Source organism: Thamnophis sirtalis, unplaced genomic scaffold, assembly GCF_051295495.1.
Source record: "Thamnophis sirtalis isolate CommonGarterSnake01/CBP01778 unplaced genomic scaffold, rThaSir2_p1.2 scaffold_6, whole genome shotgun sequence".
NCBI classification, from domain to species: domain Eukaryota; kingdom Metazoa; phylum Chordata; class Lepidosauria; order Squamata; family Natricidae; genus Thamnophis; species Thamnophis sirtalis.
Window position 1 is genome coordinate 101857953 of NW_028261386.1, and position 26536 is coordinate 101884488.

Genomic DNA, 26536 nt, shown 5'->3' on the forward strand with positions numbered 1-26536 from the left:
AACCCTTTTCTGATAATGGAAGACTTTGTTGGTGGTTTGAGCTAGTATTGCTTTGCAAATCATTATTCACTTTCTCATGCTCTGAGAACTTTATAATAGATAGCATTACCTCATAATCAAACTTTTCCTCCTGTGGTGTTTAGTCAATGTATTCTTCCAGTCTCCAACTGTATCTGGTAAACAGTGGTCAAAAGAATACCAACAATTTCTGTACAGGTAATCCTTGACTTATGACCTCAATAGAGCCCAAAGTTTTTGTTCCTAAGCGAGACATTTGTTAAGTCAATTTTGCTCCATTTTATGACCTGCAGTGAGTTAGTAACATGGTTGTTAAGTGAATCTGGCTTCCCCATTGATTTTGCTTGTCAGAAGGTCACCACAAGTGATCACATGATCCCGGGACATTGCAGCCATTATAAATTGAATCAGTTGCCAAGCATCTGAATTTTGATCATCTGACTATGGGGATGCTGCAACAATTCTAAGTGTGAAAAACAGTCATAATTCACTTTTTCAGTGTCATTGTAACTTTGAACAGTCACTAAACGAACTATTGTAAGTCAAGGATTACCTGTATTTTAACTAAGCTAGCGACCATAGTACTAGGAGTGTATGCTTTTTTAAATGGTGGTTTATCATCAGGTTACAGCAGAAGGGACAGCATCAGATTCAGAATTATGCCAGAAGTGAATGGGCATAATTTCCCTAGGTCACCAGCCAATAAGATGCCTTCTCACAGGATGTACCCTGCAAATCATGCACACAATGGCAAGCAAGTCGAGTCTTCACTTTAACTCCATGTGTAAATAGCATGTTCTCTGATGGCGGGTTGGCTGAGGAATTCTGGGAATTGAAGTTTTCACCTCCAGATGAGGCCAGAGATTTGAGTAGTGTACTAAGTGAGACTCATTACCAAAATGGACAGGGCCATCATGACAATTATATTTGATCAGGTCATATAACTACTCAAATATTAGATTTCCTAATGTGGGAGATTGGAAAGCAAAGAAAAAGCAAAATTAACAGAGCAAAACGTCCGAAAAATATGATGTTTATGTTATACAGGTGGTCCTCAATTTACAAGAGTTCATTTAGTGACCGTTCAAAGTTATAACGGCACTGAAAATATGACTTATGACCATTTTCACACTTGTGACCATTGTGGCCTCCCATGGTCATATGATCAAAATTCAGATGCTTGGTAACTGACTCATATTTATGATGGTTGCAGTGTGCCACAGTCATGTGATCACCTTTTGTAACCTTCTGACAGCAAACGTTAACAGGGAATCCAGATTCATTTAACAACCATATTATTCACTTAACAACTGCAGTGATTCACTTAACAACTGTGGCTTAAAATGGGATAAAACTCACTTAACAAATGTCTTACTTAGTAACAGAAATTTTGAGCTCAATTGTAGTCAATTGAGGACTACTTGTTGTTGCTTTGAATGCAGAGAATGAGTTTAGCCCAGCTACCAAGGAATGCCAACTCTTTATATTTGAAGTAAAAAATAGATTCATTAAGGCATCTCCGTAATATGATAGCAGTGTTCCAATATTTGAGTGGCTGCCACAAAGAAGAGGAAGTTAACCTATTTTCCAAAGCACCTGAAGGCAGGACAAGGCGTAAAAGATGGAATGTTAGCCAAGAGAGAACCAACCATTCCAAAGAAATGTCTTGATAGTTAGAACAATTAATCAGTGGAACTGGTTTCCTTTAGAGATGGTGTGTACTCCATCACTGGAGGTTTTTAAGAAGAGATTGGACAACCACTTGTCTGAAATGATATAGGATCTCCTGCTTCAGCAGGGGGGTGGCCTGGAAGACCAAGGTCCCTTCCAACTCTGTTTTCTGTTATTTCTGATAGAACAAAGTCATGGTTGTATTCTACATCAGAAAAAAACTTCAGATGATTTGTGACTGCTGCAACTACCGGTACCATAGGAATATAAAAATGGTGCTTTGAGGAATCATTGTCTAGAGTGTGTTAATTCAGAGATTGCGAAACATGAAACATGTCATGTTAATGCTCTACTGGTATGTACATAAACAATTAATTAAAACTGGTTTCTTTACTCACTCTGTTCGCCATTTCAGAGTCTGTCTGTTGAGAATTACAGGATACGTCCTGTATTTTCCACTACTCTTCATCACTAAAATTACAACATGGTTTATAACAGGTGTCCCAAACCCCCAATCCGTGGACTGGCACTGGGCCACAGCATGCCAGCAACTGAGCCATGCAAACTAATGAAGCTCCATCTGCAAGATGCAGGTGGTACAAGAAACCACATCCCCTCCGGTCCACAGAAAAACTCTCAATGGAATAGGTCCCTGGTGCCCAAACTGTTGGCGGGTGCTGGTTTATAACATCCATACAAAATCAGTCTGAAGAAATCATTTTACCAAAACCCCAACAACAGGCTTTGTTGCATTCTGTTAGCAGAAGCCTTGAGTTGCCCCACGTTAGTCATACCTAACAATGAAATTTGCAGAATTTACAGCAGTTCAAACTTCTCTGTGTGCTTGAAAATAATACAGCAGCCTCAGATTCCAAAGATTCCAAAGGGCTTAAGCCCTTTGGAATCTGAGGCTGCTGTATTATTTTCAAGCACAGAGAAGTTTGAACTGCTGTAAATGACAAGCCCCACACTCAGCATGCATGCAAAATCACTTTAAATAGACCCGGATAAGACTTCTTATATGTCTGGATCTACCCTGGGCATGCTTGTCATAAACATGAGCCACAGCTTCGCATAATCAGGCTCACAGTGCTTGCTCGAACATTAGCAGTTCCTGCTTGTGCTTGGAAGGGGTGGAGTAAAATTTTATAAGAAGGGGAGAACAAAGGAGTAAAGAAAAATATTCCGGCTGTTGTTTGTGTGGAGAGCTGAAGGGAGAAACTGCCCAAACATATGTAGCAAAAACTGGGTCATAAGAGGAGTCAGACAAGCAGTAAAAAGCTTTCTAAAGTTTGTTGTTGTTCAGCTCCCCCACCTTCCATTAAGCTAAATCCCTGGAAGATTCATTTCTTCTACTCTTCAGCCTGCCAGTCACTTATCAAGGTAAGTCACTTACAGATTTTGTCAACCTCATTCTAGGTGCACATGGTAAATTTAGCAAATTAAGTTGTTCAAGGAGGCAGAGATCGGAGGGCAGGGGCGGAGAGTTTAGCTTCATTCCACCAAAGTACGGGGAGGGGAGGGTGGAAGGGGAAGAGAAAGAACAAGTTTGTCCCTTCCCACATTTTATTTTATTTTTTTGCTTTCTTCACTGAAAAAAGTAGGTTTGTGCAGGAGTGTGAGATTAAAACAAGGGGAAAGTTTTGGAAAGCTTGTCTGGCAGCTGCCACCTTTGTATGTAGGGAGTTCAGTTCCCTGAAACATAAGAAGGGGAGGCCTGCAGTCTCCTTACTGCCAGCTAGCCCACAAGCAAGGGTTCAAAACGGGTGAAATTCAGCAGGTTCTGACAGGTTATGAATAGGGGTGGGTTCCGGCTTCTACTGCTGGCTCGCTCAGGGTCACACTTCGTGCACTATGCACACATTTTCCAATAGTGAAAAAAATTGCTTCTTCGCATGTGCACAAGCAAAAAACAAGATGGCAACGCCTACAGTGCCACCAATAGAACCAGTTTGGGGCTGTGTCTGGCTGAGTTACTACCTACTCGTCTGAACTGGTAGGAACCCACCTCTGTTTCTGGAAAACCGGTAGCAGAAATTTTGAGTAGTTCGGAGAACTGGTAAATACTCCCTAATGGTCAGGATCCAAAAAATGCCTCTCCTGCCAGATCTAGTAGGACAGGGAGATATGACTAGGGAGAACTGGTTCTGCAAATAACCTAGTCCCCAAGCCATTAATGGTTTTAATAGTAACTATCAGTACCTTGAATTGAAACAAAAAGCACACTGGCAAACAGTGCAGCCTATGGAGCAGAGGTGTCACATATATGCCAAATGACAAGCATCCATAAACTATACATGTCTATGGAGGTTCTCAGTCACCCAGGTCATGGTTGTCCCAAAGATGCTTTTTCAAAAGGCAACCAGACATTCTTTGTTTTTCCTTGAAGACGTTTCACTTCTTATCCAAGCAGCTTTTCCGAAACTGAAGTAGCTTCTTGGATAAGAAGCTAAATGTCTTCAAGGCAAAATAAAGTCCAGTTGTCTTTTGAAAAAGCACCTTTGAGACAGCTATAAACCAAAACTTTTAACTGTTGAGGATCCTGCAGCTAAAACATATACAAATTTTGTTAAGATTTAGCAGCAATTCTGAAGGGATAAAATGTACAGTAAGACTATGGGCTCTAAGTAATCTGAAGTAAAAAAACAGATAAAGTTGAAATCAACTTCCCTGCCTAAGAAGGAAATTGTTCCAGGCCAAGATTAACAGATTAACCGAAGGGACCTTGTAGGTAATCTACTCCAATCCCTGGTCAAGTAGGAGACTCTACATCGGCGAAGGTGAACCTTTTTGGGGTTGCGTGCCATAAGCAGGGGGAGTGCAGGGGGCCATGCGCAGGTGTGCCCCACCCATAATGCAATGTGCAACACACCCCAGCATGCATGCACTCATGATAGGCGCAACACACACACCCCCATTTTTTGCATGCTTTTTTTTGCCTTCTCCAGGCTCCAGAGGCTTTATAGGAGCCTGGGGAGGGTGAAAACAGCCTCTCCCCCCCCCTCTCCCCCCCCCCCCACGGAAGCCGTCCAGAGCACAAAAAACAGCCCTACAGGCAAACTGGAAATTTGGGAACGGACTTCCAGTTTGCTCGTAGAGCCAGTTTACGTCCTCCAGAGCCTTCTGTCCTTGTTCAGTTTCCATCCATTATTCCTTGTCTGGCCTTCAGGTGATTTGGAAAATAGATTGACTCCTTCCTCTCTATGGAAGTCCCTGAAATATTGGAACACTGCTATCATGTCTCCCCTGGTCCTTCTCTTCACTAGACTAACCATATCCAGTTCCTGCAACCATTCATTGTATGTTTTAGCCTCCGTTGTATGTTTTGCACTCAGACTCCAAGATCCCTCTCACAGTTATTGCTGTTAAGCCTGATTTTACCCAGTCTATATGTGTACTTTTGGTTTTTCTTGCCTAAGTGTTGCAACAGATGCTGCAACAGAGAAGGCTCTTTTCCCCATTCTTACATAATTCTTCTCCCAGCCTTGTGTCATAGACCAGTCTCCAAGCAAACTTTGTTCCATTTTGTCATGATGAACGGAAACAAAAAAAGAGTTTTTCAGAAAAGGTATATCCTCAAATAATAGTTGTGTAAAAATTTTAAAGTTTTAAATGTTATTTCACAACCTTAAGTCTCTTTACAAGGATCTTTTGGTTGAGTTTTGTTGCCATGTTTTGAATTTTTTTTTGTAATTTTTGAGTCATCATTAAGGGCAGACCCATACAAAGAACATTGCTATATTTCTAATGAGAGGTTGTTACAACACAGCTCCCAGATAAGGCCCAATTAGTCATCCAGGGATCACATGAGGCCTGAGTGCCAGAGATGAATCCATACCAGTGATGGCTAACCTTTTTGTTGTTGTGTGCTGAAAGTGTGTGCGCATACATGCAACAGCACGCGTGAGCGCCCGCACCCATAATGCAATGCACGCATGACCCTACCACCCCCGTCCATGTGTGTGCAACCTCCCATGTGCACCCTGCCCTACGCATGCATGTGTGACCCCACATGCTCCCCCACCCACTTGCCCATTTTTGGCTTCCAGATTGGTGCAGGACCTGGAAGCCAAAACGTGCCCCCCTATGCCCCGTTTTGGACCAGGAAGGCCTGCACCAACCTAGAAGCCAAAACAGGGCACAGAGGCTCTACACGAGGGCCCAAAATACAATGTGAGCAGCCCCCCTGTGCATGTGCCCCATCCCCCACACATGCACGCCCCCTTCCCCCGCATGCACCCCACCCTCTGCACTTGCATGGCAGAGACCTGAAGACATGCTGACTGGCAGGAGGCGCATGTGCATGTGCGGTGGAGCTGGGTTTGGTTGACAGCTGGCGTGCCCACAGAGAGGGCTTTGCATGCCACCTGTGGCACGCTTGCCATAGGTTCGCCATCACGGATTTATGCCATGGGGTGGGGGTAGGGAATGCACTTATATCAGAAGAAGTATGTGTCTGTGCAGTAGGATTGTATTTCATCAAGTCTCTTCTCATGCAGGGGTTTTTCTCATTTGCTCTTCCAATGGGTAATGCTGTAAAATGATTTTGGAAGAGTCAAATCAAACAACTCCTGGATGCTATTGATAAAACCTCTGAGACTGAAAACACACACAATAGTGAAGACTTCCTCAATTTACTCCATTGATATACCCATGAAGCCATGGTATGGAAATAATGTGTCAATCACCTTTTGAATTCTTAAATTGTCTATCACAATCAGAATGTTTGGGCAACCATTTTATCTGAACTGATGAAATGTGCAGTGAGATGCAAATATTTCCCAACATCTAGTTGAATAAATGAGCAATTGAGTAACTGCATAAAGTTAGGATTTACAACATTCCTGAAGCTTGACAATTAACTGAATGTAGATAATTTGACTTTACCTGCAGAAAACAATTAGAGAACTTGGTGATATCCAAGCTGTCATCAGTATTTACAGAAATGAAAAGTATGTAGTTCAAAGATTTATGACACTACATTGCACCATGAAATTATTCCTTGTGTAATATATTTTCCGACTCAGTTACACAATACATACTACACCCATCCAAATCCCACAGCTTTCATTTTCTGTGCATGCATAAATGTCTGTATAAAACTGAATCTTCCTTTGAAAAATGTGTAGAATATTGCCTTAATACATTGAGGATCTGAGGGCCTAACCCGGTGATGGCGAACCTTTTGTGGCTCACATGCCAAAAGTGGGGGGGAGTGCAGGGGGATCATGTGCGGGCATGCCACACCCATAATGCTATGCACACGACCCCAGCGTGCATGCACGCAGGACCAGTGCTCCCCCCATTTTTGGCGTGCTTTTTTCATCTTCCCCAGGCTCCAGAGGCTTTATCGGAGCCTGGGGAGGGTGAAAACAGCTCCTCCCCCCGGGAGGCTTCAGGAGCTTCCCTGAAGCCTCCGGAGCACGAAAAACCTCCCCTAAGGGCAAACCAGAAGTTCAGGAACAGACTTCTGATTTGCTCATAGGGCCGGTTTTAGCTCTCCAGAGTCTTCAGGAGACCTCCCTGAAGGCTCCAGAGGGCAAAAAACGACCCTATGAGCAAATCGGAAGACTCCTGAAGGCTCCATAGCCTTTAGCTCCAGAGGGCTAAAACCGGCCCTTCGAGCAAACTGGAAGTACATTCACGAACTTCTGATTTGCCCATATGGCCAGTTTTTCATGCTCAGGAGGCTTCCCTGAAGCCTCCACAGCCTCCGGAGGGCTAAAAATGGTCTCAAAAGAAGGTCGAAGTCAGCTTTGCCAGCACGTGCATACGTGCTGGCCAGCTGACAGGGCAACGTCTTGCGTGCCCTGACAAATGGCTCCGCATGTGTGCCATAGGTTTGCCATCACGGGCCTAGCCTATTAATTTATCAAATCAGTAGAGGCGTTTGCAAGTGAGCCAATAATTTGCTTCAATGGGAGCTACTCCATGTTAATTACTCCGTGGTACGACAAATCCGCGTTCGTCAAAATAGCGGTGATTAAACGGCGTCGCTAAAGCCGCAACGTCATCACTACACGTCATCACTGCCGCAACAACAGTGCGGCAACAGAAGGGCTCCATTGCTTGGGCCAGCCAGCCCGCCCGCCCTCTCTCAAGGCCAAAGAAGTCAGTGGCATCTCCTTGGCTGAGGATGGCCTTGCAAGGAAGGTCAAAAAACGGGGCACGAGAAGGCCAGCCTCCACCTGCCACTTGTCAACTGTCGGTGGGGACTTTGGAGTCTTCCAGCAGGGCCACCATCGCATCTCACTTGCCCCCCCCCTGCAGCTGCAAGTCCTTTCCGCAGCTGGCTCTGGGCAGGCGGCCCGGCCCTTCTCTTGCAGGCACCGGCCTTCAGCCCTCCCCTGCTCTTTCCGAGGGCCTGAGCGGGTCTCGCCGACACCTCCTCCCTCCTGGCAGTGGCTGAACCCTGCGCGGAGGGAGGCGCTCTCAGCGGGGCAGCTCAGTTCCCTGCGGGCCGAACTCGCAGGGACGGCGCTGTCTGCTGGGGCGTGGCAGGCAGGTGCCGCGATCCCGCCCAGGTGGGCCGGCGGGCGCAACTGGGGACTGTCCGGGCAGAAGCGAGGAGCCGCCCAGAGGTCAAGTCCTTGCGGAGGCCGGGCGAGAGGCAGGGAAGAAGCCTGCCAGGAGGCGCTCGGCGCTATGAGCCAAGGGAAGCGTGGGGCTGCTTCAGCTGGGGAGGCTGCGACCCAGCTCTTACCCAGCCTGATTCTGGCTCCCAGGTGAGCAATGGTCCTGGGGCTTTAGCGGGAGGGCTTTGCCCCGTGCCCGCTGCCGCTGTCAGCTGGAGGAGGAGGGCTACCTTTGGAGGTACAGAGGCAAAGAACGAAGCATGTAGAACGCCCTTCTGTCACCGCGCTGTTGTCGCGGCGGTAGGGTCATTTTTTTCTTAGCGCTTTGGACGCCGCGGATTTGCCTCCGCACTTATGTCGGCATGGATAAGGACTTCGCGGTTTTGTGGTGGAACCAATTACTCTATTTGTGCCTTTGCTGAAATTAGTCATTCAGCACTGGCTTTGCTATCTGTTAGCAAAGAGGGATGACCACAAATGCTTATTATGTAATAAGTGTCAGTCTAGCTGGCTTGAAATACAGTAGGTTAAATATTGAAAATTCATTCAAACCCAATTTTAAATGCAATGGTAAAGTTTGACCACACAGAATAATAGTGCTCAATTTTTTAAATTATATTTACAGAGTGCCCATTTATACATAGAATGGAAACTATATATGATTAATCTAAAATTGTAGCCCAGCTATGAACAATAAGTTTTTCATTTCATACTTAGTAAGCCCATAATTCTTCATAGACTGCTTGAGGGAACGTAAGGACTCCAGACTTATTCCCCTCTTGACTCTGCCACCAGGCTCTGCTTCTTCTACAAAAACTGATCTTAATAATATATTTTGTTTTTCTTTGTTTTCAGGAAACATGATTTTTTTAAAAAACAACATGATTGACCATAAACGTGGGAACAATTGTCAATTGCTCTATTATTATATCAACAGGTTAAATAATGGAACCAGAAAATAAGTTCCTGTATAAACACAAAGGATGCTATTTTGTAAAAGGGGTATCACCTGAAAGTATAGATTCACTGGAAAGCTTTGAAATCAAAGATGATGATATATTTATAATCACTTATCCTAAATCTGGTAAGTTTAAAGATGTCTTCCAAGGAAGAGTTAATCTTGTATCAAGTTATAATATGATTGCTACAACTTTGCTATGCACTAACCAAATTTTAACATTTGGCATTTTTTTAGAAGTTGTAGGAAATGTAGAAAATAAAGCTGCTAAATCTGCATTTTGACCATTTTTATTTTATTTTACTTTGCAGAACTAACTTTCTCTCATACGCCCATGAAATATTTTAGAAGACGCTACTGTTTTTGCGTTTCTCTGAAATGTTTGCTATCCTTTCTGATAGGAAAGTATGCTTTGCATAATTTCAGCATCGTCCAAATAATAATCACTCTGCATGCATTAATTTAGTTGTTTATTTCCAGGCACGATATGGACTCAAAATATTGTGAGCTTGATTCTTCATGAAGGTCATCGAGATGGAACTGAAAATATTACCCTGATTGACAGAGCTCCATGGCTGGAGTGTAATATTGCTGACATAGATTATCCCAATCGCCCATCACCTCGTCTCTTTACTTCCCATCTGCCCTACTATTTGGTTCCCAAAGGATTACAAAATAAAAGAGCAAAGGTAGGATTTATTTTGCTACATTGTATGTATCCTGGGATGGACTGGAGAGCTGCCTGTCTTCTTTTATCTCTAATCTAAATCTGAATGTTTTATTGACAAATAGACAAGGGCAAAGAAACAGATACTACATTGTTCCATTGTATTTGGTGTGTGCTAATAAGGTTTGAAGTACAAGAGAAAATACCTCAAACAAAACAGGGAACCCAGAATGTCCTGTCAGGCAGAAATAGGCTAAGGACCAAACTAAAGATCCATATAGAGAGAGATCTTCAATCTTATCTTTTCCAAAATGACACCTCCAGATGGATTGTAACTTTTATGCTGCATTGCTAGCTCCAGACGGTAAGTTGAGAAATGTTACCTTTTGTTTTCAAATCTGAGCATTCCACTCTCTGTCACTCATACTGTAGTTACACCCTGATCAACTACCATAACATCTTTACATGGGGATTCCCTTAAAGGCATTCAGAAGCTTCAACTGGTACAAAATGCAAGAGCATGGACAGTTTTGTGTGATCCAAGAATTGCACACATTGCACCTGCTTTGTTTGACTACCAGCTTGCTTCTGGATCCAATTCAAGATGCTGGTTGGAACTTTTGAAATCCTCCATAATAGCAGTAGACTTATATACCGCTTCATAGGGCTTTCAGCCCTCTCTAAGCGGTTTACAGAGAGTCAGCATATTGCCCCCAACAATCTGGGTCCTCATTTTACCCACCTCGGAAGGATGGAAGGCTGAGTCAACCCTGAGCCGGTGAGATTTGAACCGCTGAACTGCTGATCTAGCAGTAGCCTGCAGTGCTGCATTTAACCACTGCGCCACCTTAAGTTGGGAACAGGTTATTTGAAGGACCTCTGATCCCCAGTTACATCAACCCATTCCATCAAATCCAGTAGATGAAGCATGGGTTTTTTTTCGGTGGGGGTGGGGAGCTTGTCACCTAGAGTTTTGTAACACAGGACCTATGAGGAAAGCTTTTTCTGGTGTGGCCCCTGTCCAATGGAACATCATTCCTGCCAAGGTGAGTCTGGTCCCAACCCTGATGGTTTCTGGAAGATCCTGAAAACATGGTTTTGCCAATAAGCCTTGAGATCTCATGATAGAATGGAGCCTGTTAGATGACTGCACTATTACTACCCTGTTTCCCTAAAATAAGAACTCCCTGGATAATAAGCCCAATAGGGCTTCTGAGCACATGCGCTAAAATAAGCCCTCCCCTAAACATAAGTCCTTCTCGAAAATATTGCAATACAGCAGTAGCCATGAGGTGACCATGCTCACCATCTCCTGCACCTCAAAAATAATAAGACCTCCCCAAAAATAAGGCTAAGTGCTTATTTTGTGGATCAAAAGAAAATAAGACCCTGTCCTATTTTCAGGGAAACACGGTATTACTATTACTGCTCTTACTACTATTACTATTATTATTCATCACACAGTCAGCCAGATGTTCATACTGAGTTTGGCATTTTTGTGTACCTATCAAGTCCTTACTAAGGACCTGAGATAGGCAGATTTGGATGTTTGATGGTGTTACAGATATTGTTGCAGGATGGACGCTGTTCCAAGTAAAGCGACTTTCTGCAATTGACTGATGGCAAATTTGTCAATGCCAATAGTGTTCAAATTGTGCTTCAGTTGTTTTAGAATTGCACTACCCTTGCTTGCCTTTGCCATAGTCATTCTATTTTTATTTGTAGGTCTTTTTATTTTGTTATTTACTCCAGTTCTTTCTCTTCTATTCTGCTGCCTCCAGGCACTGCCACATCCACTATCCAGACTTTTTTGTCTTTCTTATTGACAGCTGTTACATCCCGAGTGTTACATGGTAGATGCCTATCTGTCTGGATTCTGAAGTCCCAGAGCACTTTAACTTCTTCATTCCTATGACTTTTTCTATTTTATGGTCCCACCAGTTCTTGCTTACAGGCAAATGATATTTCTTGCAGATCTTCCAATGCACCATTGTTACTTCTTTGTCATGCCGCTGCTTATAGTCAGTTTGGGCAGTCTTCTTGCAGCAGTTTATCAGGTGGTTCACTGTTTCTTCAGCTTCTTTGCATAGGTGGCACTTACTGTCTGTTGCTGTCTTCTCAATTCTGGCTTTGTATACATTTGTCCTTAAGGCTTGGTCTTGTCAGAATTAATCCCCCCATCTCTTTCTTTAACTTTCCTGCTCTTAGCCATTGCCAGGTCTTGTTATTATCTACTTTCCCTACTATTTTTTAATGTACTGGTCATAAAGTGTTTTGTTTTCCCATGCCTCCATTCTGTCCTTCATTTGGTCTCTCTTGTAGGCCAGTTTGGTCTCTCCAGTAGTCAGCAAGCCTTCCTGACATTCTAACTTCAGTGCATCATCTTCATTGACCTTCAGATATTCTTCCAAAGCCCTTTTTTCTTCTTCAACTATCTGATGTACTTGTAACATTCCACACCCACCTTGCTAGGTAGAGTCTGTCAATGTCGCTGTAAGGATATGATTAATTGTCATTATTTTTCTGGTCTTCCTATCCATTGCTTTTAATTCTGTTTGAGTCCAGTTCACTATTCCAGCTGTGTATGTAATGATTGCCTTGATGGTATTTCCTCCATTGAGTTCGGACTTAAAGATCTTTTTCACTCTCTTGATGTATTTACTTCTAATCTTTTTCTTGCCTTCAGTGTGCTTGAAGTTCTCAGCTTGAAAAATAGCCAGGTATTTGTAGTAATCATCTTCATCCAGACTCTTAATGTTATTTTTATGAGACATCTTGATTCCTTCAGTTTTCACTATTTTTCCTTGTTTGATAGTGAGTGTGGCACATTTGTCCAATCCAGAGTCCATTGCAATATCTTGGCTATTTATGTGAACAGTGTTGAGCAGCGATTCTATTTCAGATGGTGTTTTTCCATACAGCTTTAGATCATCCATGTAAAGGAAGTCGAATAGTCTGCCAGCTGTTTTTGATGTTTGATAGCCATGGCCTGAGTTATTCAGTATTGTTGACAGAGGAAATAGTGCAGTGACAATTATTATTATTTCTTTTATTCATTAAACATGAAACTCAGTCAACTGAACATTTAAAAATGTATCATAAATACCATTGACTGGTGCTAATGGTTGATAAGGATTGCTGCCAGCGTTCTAGGTATCAGCCAAGTATCTTCTTAGAATATATAGTTCCGAGTAGCACAGTTTTTTGCAGTTCCACTGGTGTTATTGCAAGAAGCTGCAATTTCTTGATGTGTTTTATAAATTTTTTGGACATGGTATCAAGGGCCCCAATGACATTGGGTATCACTGTTACATGTTTCATCCATAACGGTGTAGTTTCAATGGCCAGGTTGTGATATTTCATGATTTTCCCCCGGTTTTTTTTCTTTGACTCTGACATCTCCTGGTACAGTGATATCAATAAATTGTACGTTTTGGCCCTCAACAACCATGATATCTGGTGTGTTGTGTTCCAAATGACGATCCATCTGTATTGGAAAGCTCCACAAGATCTTCACCATCTCATTTTCAACAACTTTTTCCACTTTATGTTCCCATGACTTTTCGGATACAGATTGGGCATTGTGGATTAATTTAGCAACTCAGTTGTGTCTAGATTTGTAATCTGTGCAATTTTGCTGCTCTCACATATGAAACAGTTACCATTTTGTCATTGCAAAATTGGCAGTTTGGATTGTTGGTGGATTTTGTATCTTTGTTTTCATGGCCTTAGTTTGTAGTGCTTGTAAATATTAACAAGTATTAACATTTCCATTTCTTTCTTGGTGGTGGTGGTGGTGGTGGTGGTGGTGGTGGTGGTGGTGGTAGTAGTAGTAGTAGTAGTAGTAGTAGTAGTAGTAGTAGTAGTAGTTATGTTGATCTTTGGTGAGATTCACAGCCTTTAACTAACATCAGAGGATATAAGCTGTTCCAAGTAGGGTGGTTTTTTGTAGAGTCAGAATGTTCAAGTCCAATAAATTTAGAATTTCCAATTAACGAGGTAGCCCTTTAGGTATTGCTCCAAGGGCTCCAATTACATCGGGACAACACACGATTTCTTTTGCCACAGTCGCTCAACTTCAATTTGCAAGTCCTGGTACTTTGTGATTTTTTCTTACTGTTTATCTTCAATTTGTGCATCTTCAGGTTGCAATGTCAATGAACCATGCTTTTTTCTTTTCAACTATTGTTATATCAGGTGTATTGTGAGCCAAGTGCCTGTCAGTCTGAATTCTGAAGTCCCACAAGAACTTGACTTTCTCATTCTCTAAAACCTTCTCAACCTGATGTTCCCAATGGCTTTTGCTGTACTCAAATCCAAACTTTTCACACAATTTCCAGTGAATGATCTTAGCAATGCGGTCATGGCATTATAGATAGTCAGTTTGTTAAATTTTGCTGCACCAAAGTGGTCGACTGTCTCGTCTTTCTCATTACAGAGGCGACATTTGCTGTTGGTGGTAACATGTTGAATTTTTGCCTTCATGCAGTTTGTGGCTAAGGCTTGTTCTTGAGCTGCCAAGATAAAGCCTTCTGTTTCTGTTTTCAGTGCCCCTGATCTTAACCAGTTCCAAGTTAGCTTTTGGTCAGCTTTGCCTTCAATACTTTTCAAATATTGGCTATGCATAGCTTTGTTTTTCCAATTTTCAGCTCACTTCTCAATTATTTCTTTCTTCTATTCAGCTTTTGTCTTGTTTTTAAAAGGCCTCCTTTATTTACTTCCTTAATCATTGGTTCTTCACTTTTCTTGATGTAATCATTCAAGCTGTGTTTTTCTTCTTCCACAGTCTGTTTTACTCGTAGGAGTCCTCGACCACCCTCTGCTCTTGGTAGATTATTATTATTAGTAGTAGTAGTAGTAGATTATGATTATGATGATTATGATTATTATTATTCTTTAAACATGAAACTCAGCTAACTGAACATTTAAAAATGCATTACAAATACCAGTGACTGGTATTAATGGTTGATACGGTTTGCTGCCAGCATCCTAAGTACCAACCAAGTACCTTCTTAAAATATAAGATGTTCCGAATAGCGCAGCTTTTCACAGTTCCACTGGTGTTATTGCAGGAAGCTGCAATTTGTTGATGTATCTTGTAAAATTCTTGGACATGGTGCCCAGTGCCCCAATGACAATGGGTATCACTGTTACATGCTTCATCCATAGCCATGTAGTTTCTATGGACAGGTTGTTGTTGTTGTTGTTGTTGTTGTTGTTGTTTGCTCATCTCTCCATAAGGCAAATGCTGAAGGTAGGAAAAGGAGAAAGAGGGAAGGGGGAAAACATCTCCACAATGTTCCTGTAACCTTTGGGGGGAGGATATTGGGAGGTCCATGCGCACTGTCCTCTCCTATCTGCCCCCTTGTCTGACATTTATTTAACTGTGTACCTCACCAAAGGTCACTGTGAGATGGACATCTATACAAAGAGCTAGCTGATGATAGATGATAGATAGATAAATAGATAGAGTTTTCATTCATGGACAGGTAACATATTGTGAAATAAATTAGAAATGGAGTTCTGACCTCCAGAAGCTTCAAGGAAGACTTTCATCCATCCCACTTTCTTCCTGTGGTGTGAAGCTGAAAGCCACCCCTGCATTCATTCCACTTGGAGGATCTGATGATAAGATTTTTACTAGATATGATCATTTTTCTCCTACAGATTATTTATGTGTTTAGAAACCCAAAGGATGTCTTGGTTTCTACCTATCATTTTACCAAAATTACACCTGTAAGGGAAACACCAAAAGATTTTGATACATTCTTGGAGTGGTTTTTGTCTGGCAAAGGTAAGAAGAACCTGATCATGACATGTTTTGTCAATTTTTGTCTTGGATAAGAAATTATGAATACATTTCAATTTATTTCCCACAAAGAACAAACAACCCACCTTGTCTTTTAAGTATAAGTATAATGATTCTCTATATTCATGCAATAATTGTGTAAACTCTTATGAAAATGGTTTAAAATGGGATGAATGGATAGAGATGACTAAAGGATTCCTAGGACAACTCATGATGTAAAAGGGGGGGGGAGGAGAGGCAAGAGAAGACAGCTTATTAAGGGAGAGTGAGAACAAATACGAGGATAAAATTAACAAAAGTTAATATATACATTTGAAAAGTAAAGAGTTTCATTTCTCTCCTATCAGTGCCCAGTAGTTTATGGCTAGACCATGTAGAAGGCTGGTATACTCATAAGGGTGATTTCAACATTCTCTTCCTTTCTTATGAAGAAATGAAAAAGGTAAAATGTGTACATGTGTAATGCAATATGAACAACCTTGAAGCACAGGAGGCTTTAGAAAGAAAGGATTGTGTAGAATAACTTATTCAGGAAAGGAGCAGACAGGTAATTACAGAACTGCTCTTAGTTATCTCTGTGAACTCCTGAAGGACTGGTGAAATTTCTGAAAAAAAGTAAATGTCACTTCTTCAAAAGAAAAGAGGCGGATCCAGGAAACTAGTCTCGACATCAGATTAATGAACAATATGCACTTATCTAGGTATGCTAGAGTTCAAAGAGCCAGCATGTATCTGTTGAAAATCAATGTTGCAAAAAAAAAAAGTTGATCTCTTTGATAGAGTTACTGATTAGTAAGGGAATCCAATATGGGACTCTCTACCTATAATTCAGAAAAATATTAGCCAAAGTGTCTCATAATATTCTACTGTTTTGGCTCAAAAGAAATTGACTCAACTCAACTCAACTGCATTTTCAAGAGATGTCAAGGCATTTAGCCTAGCTATAGAATTGGCCAGTCCCTGATGCTGATTTTTAAGAATGTAAGAGTCTGAATCTTAAGAAAATTGTGCACATACAGTAAATATACTGAAATCCAAGATTATTCTCATTGATTTGCCTCTTAGAAACCTTTCGCAACAGTCCTAAGGAACACTTCTGTTTTTAATCCATTGATATTGCGTTCTATGTGCATGTAGAGTTTTCATTAAAAAAATAAACACAAATGACTTTATCAGGGTAATTTTTTTCAGTAAGAAAAGAAAGAATTAAAGACTGTGATATGTGATAGTGATAAGTGAGATGTGTTTCCATCTTTTCTCCATTGTTGTGGATGACCTCATCTAAAGCTGTATCGAATTGCAGGATCTGAGAAGTTCTGTACTGAAAATATGCAACTTCTTAGAGAAAAAACTAAGTGGAAAGGAGGTGGATGATGTAGTGGATAAAGCTACATTTGATAACATGAAAGTGGATTCCAGAGCAAACTACACATTCATGCCTCCTGACATTGTAGATTGCAGAAAAGGAGACTTTCTTCGCAAAGGTAAATCAATAGTAATTCATACTCTGGTTTTCATATACCAGGCTTCATCTTAAACCAGGATTACTGCCTTCATTTGAAAGACTTAAGTGATATAAATGTGTCCTAACAACCACTATATCTGCTGCTGTCCATGATGTTGTGCTAGTCTCATCACCAGCCTATATCTGAGGCAGCCGTAGGTCTTGCTTAGCTATACCAATGTTAAAGTAGTGTTCTTGTCATTCTATCAAATTATTTGCCATGAATATAATCTGAGTGTCTCAACGATCAGTCTGTTGCCTGCATAGTCTAATGATCTTTTGGGAATGGGATTGTTCTAGCTCACACTGGCCACTTTAGGGTGAGGGAGACATAAACTCTTCACTTTCTATCCTGGGCACTGTCCTCCTCCAGTCTCAGAACTGCCTCCTTTAAGCCTGCAGGATTAAATGATGATATAAATAGCCTCTAGTTTAATTCAGTACAAAAACTATTGACATTTTTAACTATTGTTTCCCAGGCACTATTGGGGACTGGAAGAATCTCATGACTGTTGCCCAGAATGAAAGATTTGACCGTGTCTTTAAGAAGAGGATGGAAAAGCTGCCCTTCAAGTTCTGCTGGGATATTCAGGAGGATCCTGAGCCTATTTCCAGTTTAGTGGATGAAAATAATGTGTGATATAAACTTTCAAATGACTTGAATCAGAGATGACATTCCAAGAATGGTCTTTATGTAACCTTGTAATATTTGATTCTCAACTTTAAGAAGATGATTGAACAAAGCATCATTAAATTCTCTGCTATTAATAAAATAGAAACTGCAGAACACAGTTTAAAGTACTTCTCTTTGAAATCTTATTATCATTTGTATTTTTTAATTCTAGAAATGAGGGGAAACAGGCGAGAGTGCCAGCTTTTGATGTCCAGCTAGGTCCTTCACATACTTACCATGCATTACAATTTGCCTAGTCCCAGTATGGGTTTTCTTATGCAGCTCAGGTTCTTTCTTCATTGCCTTGAGTCAAAAGTAGAACTATACTGGCATAAATAAAGATTCTCTAGAGGCCTGCCTTGTCTTGACCACCTGGATCATAACACACTGAAGGGATGATGGATAGTTCTTGGAACAAGCAGAATTTGTATTAAATAATCACTTCATTTGTACTGGACAAATATCTTTGCAATATATGACTGAGCTAGCGGTTCCTACAGCAATAGAACATGTAGAAAATTGTGCAAGGCAGATCTTGTAATGGCAGAAGGGGAAGTGGTGCCAGCTGGTGGGCAGGCAACAATATCTCTAAACATAGGGATCACAGTTCCCCATGGCAATTATGGGTAAATTGCACTTAGGTCTGGTTAAGCCCTTAAAGGAATACAAGTGTTAGGAAGGCGATAGATGCTACTTATCAAGAAAGTAGCATCTACCGCCCTAAAGATCAAAGATCCTATTACACAATATTAGTATATGAAGGATGTAGTCCTTCCAGGACAATACTGTAGTGCTCAGCTAATTTGTGAAAAATTAAGTTTACCAGTTGTCTAGAGAATAGCAGGTCCAAGTCAGCGTACAAGCAGAAGGGACAAAGGGTTTGAATCAACAGATAATAACCTCTTTCCAAGACAAAAGTTCTGGGTAATGTATTCTAATCAACCAAATCAAACTGGAGAGAGTTTAAATAAATGGGCAGGAACAATTTGTTGAGCTTTGCTGACCAATAATACTTCTCCAGTATGTTTGGTTGTATTCAAGTTAAAACATAAATAATAATATGTTTTTATTTCTGCAGATAATACATCTTGGAAAAAAGCATCTGTGAATATACCTATTGAAAATTACTAAGATGAGACAAATTGCTTTTCTTTTTTAAACATAGCCAGCAGAGGGAGCTCACATTCCTGGCTGGCTGAGATCATGTGAGGGTAATATTCCACTGTGAGTCAGAAAGCTCTTTGCATCTTGCAGCTCTAGCTCAAGGACCATGTGAGAAACCTACTTTAGTACATGCTACTAATAAAGTGACCAGACTTGGCAGGATCATTAGCCCTTAATATGGAACCAGCACTTGGAAGAGGAATAGAGCAGAAAACCTCAACAGATATTGGATTGTTTCACAGAAACCAGTGACCCCAAATATCTAAGGCAAATGCAAAAATATAATTAGACATTGAACTTGGATTATATCAAGTCAGAAACTATTTTTCTATAGCAATCAAAGTATTTTTCCTAGCAGTCAAAGTAATTTTATATTAAAGTGGTCTATTTAATAGTGTTACTTATAAGCAAAAATGGATTATGCAAAATTATTGGCAGAATATTACTAGCTGCTACTACTCTAATAAAGGAAGAATAAGAGAAGACAGTATATAACCATATCAGGGGTGAAATGTACTTACCTTCGCTACCAGTTCTCAAATGTGAGAGCGTGTGCACGCTTGCTCCGCTCGCACACGCCACCTCCGCGCATGCACAGAATGTCAAAAATGGACGTGATGATGTCTGGGCAGGTGGGCGGAGCCTGCTACTGAGCGTACCTGAAAGGTAAGTGAGTGTGTGGGAAGTCCTCTGTGCCACGCAATTTAGATTTGAAATCCTGCTTTCTAGCTAATATAAATCGCACGTCACAGCTGATTGTTGGAGATACCGGTTTCATTTTTTTACTACTGGTTCGGGCGAACCAGTCCATACCAGTAGCACTTCACCCCTGAACCATACATACACTTCTTTTATATTAATTTAATTACAGCTCATCAAAATTCATGCTACATATCCTTCTACAACTATTAAGAGAACAATCTCATTTAGTAATGGAAGCCCCACAAAAACATATTAAATATGTTTATTTGAATTCCAATGTAATGTTGCAATATACATGCAGGCATACATCAGCTATGCTGGAACAGGTATACAATAGAAGTAATGACTAACCATATGATTGGATCAGTAAGACCCACTGTTTACCTCTTAACACTAAGTAAGATCAGCAATCACAGACTGTTAATTATAAGCGTTGATTAAATCAGGGAGTTCGTTAGTTAGGTCAGAGGTTACAACTGATTAACTCTCAAATATTAATTAAGGATTAGAAGTTTGCATGCTGGTAAAAGATTTATTTGCTGACTATGGGTATTCTTTAGGTCTACATGGAAGTAAATGAGTTACCATATACCATAGACTTGTACAACCATGATTGGTCCACATAGACCATGTGAATCCACCCTTTCCTTGTGTATGCTCAATAAAAGAGGCCTCCGGATTCTATTCCATGTTGGCCCATCCCGAGAGAGACCTGCCTTCTTTCATCATTGGCCTCATGGGTGACCCACGGAGAAATCCACATCTGGTGACCCCGACCTGATCTTGCTGATCAAGCACGTTGCCTCATTCATCTCATTTGGCACCCCCATTGCTTACCGGCGAAGGAACGCCTCTTGCATACCAGGACCGGTCGTCGTAGACGGAGCATCCTCCCAGAATCGTGAGTTATGGGGGCATGTCTGCGCATGTGCGGGTTTGGAATGGCGGCCGGGCTTTTTCGCTCTCTGTAATCTGGCGAAAAATAATCTGGCGAAAAAGTACTGAGTAGCCTTCCAAACGGTCCGCAAAGTTTCCAGAAAGAGCCTCTGGGTGAGTTTAAGACCTCCAGAATTGAAGGACCGGAAGGAATTTTAAAAACATCGCTCCCGAAGGCTTGTTTTAGCCTCCACTGCGCCTAACAGCTGAACAGCATAACAGCTGAACCATCTAGCTGCGCGAGGGCGGCGACGGCGGCGACGCACGGACGGTCGGCGTCCTTTAACATCTCGGATACCTGGGTGCCCCTGGATGCCCCCGGTGGTCGCCTGCCCGACCGGGTGAGCCCTGGTCCTGGAAGGTGCCCTAGAGCAGCGGAACGGCGGCAGCGGGAATTGGATGAAAAATGGCTGCCTGAGCTTTTCGCTCTCATGATTGGGTCTCCCCCGCTGTTCTTCTTAGATCTAAACAGTGTGGGGCTTGGAGAGGAACCCTGGACTTTCACCTACAGCTTAGAAAAAGGAACGGTGAGCTTGGGGATTTGAAATTGGCAATTACCATCTTTATTACTACCACCACCATCGCGGTAAAGAGGAGGAAATTATCGTGGCTTGAGTGAGCGAATTAAGTGGCGATTTAGCCACTACCATCATAGCTCGCCTGAACGCCCGCCCCTCCCCTATCTTGTATTTTGGTGCCTACCTCTCTCACCGTTGTAGCCTCTCCTTTTACCCCTCCCGTGTGTCGGACAATTTCTTTCCCTGTCTGCCCCTGCTGCTGCGGAGCCTTGCTTGCCTGCCTACCTGTTCTTATTTAAAACGAGCTTTACTGCCTGGCCTGCGACCATCGGCATTGGCCTGGAACAACTACCCTTCTCCACCACTTGCTACCACTGCTACTCTGGAACACCTAATGTGAACAACGACCATCTGTTTAACATTTGACACCTTATGGTGTATATACTTATGATGCATTTGGTTTGGGGAAAGGAGTGATAGAGGATGGCAGCTTCAGGGACAGGAACTTGGCGTTTTAAAAACTGGGCACTAAGCTGGCACCCCCCCTTCCCCCTTTTAACTGGTTCCAGTCATTTGTAGACTTTAGACATCTAGACTCTGGCCTTTCCAGGACTTTAGGAGAGGGGGAGGATAAGATACCCCCCTGCATACTACCTTTTTATCTCCTATGGACCGTTATGGTTGATTATTCCACGCTTTATCTGGACTTGGAGGGTGTGAGGTCGCAAAGCTGGTGCTTGTTAACACCTGGGGCTTGCGCTTTGCCCCCCCTCCATCTACAACTATTTTACAGAATACGGACCTTGGACTTTGGCCTCGGATTTCTCTGGAACTGGAGGAAGGGAGGCTGGCTCTTCTGGAATTCATAATTTTAAACTCTGTGTTGCGCAATTTTAAGCGGGTATGTTGAGTGTGTGGGATTGAATGTGTTAGTATGAAAGACCCACTTTTAGTATTATTATTGCTGTATTCTTTTTGTGTTTTAACTATACTGTGGGGACTGTTTGTGTGAGTGTTTGAGTATGTCTGATTCGGAGGACCTGGCGGGGCAAGCGGGGGCCATTGGGGTGGTTGGGGGAATTATACCCACGGGAGAGAGTCAGAGCATTGCGGTCATAACAGGGAGAGGCAGATACGGCGGGGACTTTAGGGCTGGCCATTACCGGGGAAGGAGGGTTCGCTATATCGCAGAGATCCCTCCTTCCGGCCCTATGAGTCCCACTCCAAGGTCAGATGGCGTGAGCAATCAGGACCCTGGTCTCAGGCTGCTGTCGCTAAATGCCAGGTCTGTTATTCATAAGGCTCCCCTCATCCGGGACTTAATTGTAGATGAGGGGGCAGACCTGGCATGTATTACTGAGACATGGCTGGGCACAGAGGGAGGAGTCCCCCTCGTAGAGATGTGCCCAGACGGGTTTCAGGTGCTTCATCAGCCGAGAGCCCAGAGAAGGGGTGGCGGTGTGGCTATTGTAGTCCGGGAGTCTTTAGCTCCTCGTAGGATCCCTGCTCCGGAGCTTGCCGGGTGTGAGTCCCTACTAGTGAAGTTGGACCTCAAGGGTCAAGCGGGTTTGCTGCTAACGTACCTGCCTCCCAACTGCGTTGCAGCAGCCCTCCCCGCGCTCCTCGAGTCAGTAGCCGAGCTAGCAATTGAGTTCCCTAGACTAATGGTTCTGGGGGACTTCAATCTGCCTTCGCTTGGTGAACACTCTGATGGAGCGCAGGAGTTCATGGCTTCCATGACAGCCATGGGCCTGACCCAGGTAATTCGAGGCCCTACCCACTCAGCGGGGCACACACTCGACCTCGTATTCCTCTCGGAGCAGTGGAGTTATGATCTTGGTCTGAGGGGAAATGAGATCATTCCCCTGTCGTGGTCAGACCACTACCTACTGAGGTTAGACTTCCGGAGGCCAAACCCCCACCGTGGGGAGGAAGAACCGACCAGGTGGTTCCGCCCCAGGCGACTGATGGACCCTGTTATGTTCCAGACGGAGCTTGGGGTCATTCCAGATGCTCTCGCCCACAGTTCGGCGGAGACTCTTGCTGCGGCCTGGCACTCGGCAGCATCAGAGTCTCTGGACCGAATTGCGCCACTACGGCCCCTCCGGGTCAGCGGCTCGCGGAGACCCCCTTGGTTCACCGAGGAGCTCCGCGAGATAAAGCGCCGGAGGAGACGCCTAGAGCACCTGTGGAGGTCCGATAGGTCCGTATCGAACCGAGCACTGTTGACAGCTTGCACCAAGGAGTATATTCGGGCATTGAGAACTGCCAAAAGATCATACATTACCTCCTTGGTAGCGTCCGCCGAGTCCCGCCCAGCCGCCCTGTTTAGGATAACCCGCTCCCTCCTAAATAGGAGGGAGACGGGGAACCCCCTGCAGGGTAAGGCTGAGGAGTATGGTCAGTTCTTGGCGGACAAAGTTGCTCGGTTTCGATCGGAACTGGACTCCACTCTCGCAGATCCAGCCGAGACACAAGGGAATGACTTGGCAGACCATCTCTGGGTTGAGTTTCAGGATGTTGCCTCCGGGGATGTGGACAAGGCTATGCGAGCTGTGAGTTCCTCCACCTGTATACTGGACCCGTGTCCCTCTTGGCTGATTGCCAACAGCAGAGAGGTGACACGAGGCTGGATCCAGGCGGTTGTTACCGCCTCTCTTCGGGAGGGACACCTCCCCACCGCGCTTAAGGCGACGGTGGTGAGGCCCCTCCTGAAGAAACCGTCCTTGGATCCAGCAGTTCTTAATAACTACCGTCCAGTCTCCAACCTCCCCTTTGTGGGGAAGGTTGTTGAGAAGGTGGTGGCCTTACAGCTTCAGCGTACCTTGGAGGAAGCTAACTATCTTGACCCCTTCCAGTCTGGCTTCAGGCCCGGTTACAGCACAGAAACCGCTTTGGTCGCATTGACCGATGATCTCTGGAGAGCCAGGGATGGAGGCTATGCGTCTATCCTGGTTCTCCTTGACCTCTCAGCGGCTTTCGATACCATCGACCATGGTATCCTTCTGCGACGACTGCGGGAGGTGGGGGTGGGCGGCACTGTTTTACAGTGGTTCTCCTCCTACCTCTCGGACAGGTCGCAGTCGGTGTTGGTGGGGAGGGAGAGATCGGCCCCGAGGCCCCTAACCTATGGGGTGCCGCAGGGCTCGGTTCTGTCCCCCCTGCTATTCAACATATACATGAAACCGCTGGGCGAGATCATTCGGAGGCACGGGATTAAGTACCACCAATATGCGGACGATACACAGTTGTATCTGTCCGCCCCGTGCCAACTCAATGAAGCGGTGGACGTGATGAACCGGGGCCTTGAGGCTGTTAAAGACTGGATGAGAGCTAACAAACTGGTGCTCAACCCGGAAAAGACCGAGTGGCTGTTGTGTTTTCCTCCCAAAAATTCGGCTAACGTTCCATCAATCAGGCTGGGGGGGCAAAATTTATACCCCTCAGACAGGGTCCGCAACTTGGGAGTCCTCCTGGATCCACAGCTGAGTTTTGACCACCATTTGTCAGCTGTGACCAGGGGGGCATTTACCTAGGTTCGCCTGGTGCGCCAGTTGCGGCACTACCTGAACCGGGAGGCTCTCACAACAGTCACTCGAGCCCTTGTGATCTCTAGGCTGGAATACTGCAATGTGCTCTACATGGGGCTGCCCTTGAAGAGCATCCGGCGACTTCAGCTAGTCCAGAACGCGGCCGCGCGAGTGATCATGGGCGCACCACGGTTCGCCCATATAACACCGATCCTCCGTGAGCTGCGCTGGCTACCTGTTGATCGTCGGGTGCACTTCAAGGTCCTACTTACCACCTATAAAGCGCTCCATGGTAGTGGATCTGGCTATCTGAGAGACCGCCTTCTGCCAATTACCTCCCTGCGTCCCATCAGATCGCACAGGGTAGGCCTCCTCCGAATTCCATCCGCCAGTCAGTGCCGACTGGCGACTACGCGGAGGAGAGCCTTCTCAGTTGCAGCTCCGACGCTATGGAACAACCTCCCCGTGGAGATCCGTACCCTCACCACAGTCCAGGCCTTCCGCACAGCCCTCAAGATCTGGCTATCCCGTCAGGCCTGGGGATAGGATTTATTCTCACCCCGCCCGAATGTTGAATGAATGTTGTGTTTTAAGGTTAATTTTTTTACTCACGTTTTTTTTCTTTTATGTCTTGTCTTGCACTCCCTTCCCCCATTGTTGTAAGCCGCCCTGAGTCCCCTCAGGGAAAAGGGCGGCCTATAAATGTTCAATAAAATAAATAAAAATAAATAAAAAAATAAAATAAATTCTCTAAGCCTTGGGTTGCACACCTTTTCAAACTTAGAGAATTGGCCAAATCCTCAATATTAACCTTAGAAAACCATGGGAACGTTCTCCCCATCCCCTCAAAAAAGGATCTTACTACATAAAGGTACTTAAAAGAAAAGGGAAAAATGTTGAGGTTTCTTTTTTCTCTTGTCTGTTTGTCTCTTTGTCTTCTATGTAACCACGTGGTTTGTTTGTTAAGATTTGTGCCTTCCCTAATTTAACAGATTTGTGCTGGGAATGTAGGATGTGAAAACCTGAGAGTTCTGTTTTTTCCCTTCTTATTTTCTCCTTGTTCTTGTGTAAATGTGTGCCTAAGTCTTTGTGCACCCTCAAGGTAATTGTAACTAAGATGTCTTCAATCCAAAAGACAGGGATTTTAAAGTGTTCAAAGAAAGAAAAGAGTAAACTGGCAGAAATTGCCTTCGCTCAGTTTGTCCCCCCCCCAAAAAAAAGAGTACAGAGAAGTGTTTTTTTCCTTTCTTCCTTCCCTTTGCCTTAAAGTAACAACCCAGGAAATGTTTTAAATTCATTTACAGGAAAAGTTTCATCCTTGCTTCTGTCGTGTGTTTAAATGATTTTACCTGTTTATTTCCTTCCCGAAGCATGTGAATCCAGACCCCATTTTGCATCTGTGATATCCCCATAATGTTACCAGTTTATCTGTTTAGTAACTGATGATTTTACCTTTTTTTTAACTCTGCCTGCACACTTTCTACCCTCCCCAAGCCCCTCCCTTACCCTTAATCCCCCAACAATGCCTTTTCTGTGGGGGAGGGAACCTTGTTTTCATGTTTTTCAGGCCTGGAAGATTTACTCTTCAGGTGAGTAAAGATTTTTTCCTTTTGGGGGAAGTTGTTGCCTTGTGTGTGCATGTATAAGATGAAGGAAATTCCTACTAAAGGTTTGCCTTCACCCTGAGTAAAAACCCTCTGCACATTTATCTGGCCAACCTACTTGAAACCTGGCCTCTAGAAGACAGTTTTCATTTAGATTTTATAACAAATTTGCTGATTTTCTGGCCACCATCAGGTGAACTGAAGAGA

At 43.5% G+C, this 26536-nt stretch overlaps 1 protein-coding gene across 7 annotated transcripts in view; it reads left to right on the forward strand.

The window, feature by feature from the left end:
• The window catches only part of LOC106540392 (amine sulfotransferase), a 28283-nt gene extending 10280 nt beyond the window's left edge, over positions 1–18003 (forward strand). The window contains exons 1-9 of one of the 7 annotated variants that reach the window (XM_087718578.1): positions 2687–3072; positions 5173–5257; positions 6583–6641; positions 9202–9348; positions 9703–9911; positions 15557–15683; positions 16046–16140; positions 17002–17182; positions 17682–18003. In XM_087718578.1, coding sequence (XP_087574704.1) covers positions 9210–9348; positions 9703–9911; positions 15557–15683; positions 16046–16140; positions 17002–17182; positions 17682–17842 — 912 coding nt within the window. In that variant the 5' untranslated portion in view covers positions 2687–3072; positions 5173–5257; positions 6583–6641; positions 9202–9209 and the 3' untranslated portion in view covers positions 17843–18003. Of the gene's footprint in view, positions 1–2686; positions 3073–5172; positions 5258–6206; positions 6354–6582; positions 6642–9119; positions 9349–9702; positions 9912–15556; positions 15684–16045; positions 16141–17001; positions 17183–17681 lie in introns of those variants that run through there. The other 6 variants (XM_087718577.1, XM_087718580.1, XM_014055481.2 and 3 more) reach the window with 6 other exon arrangements.
• The last annotated feature ends 8533 nt before the right edge of the window (positions 18004–26536 follow it).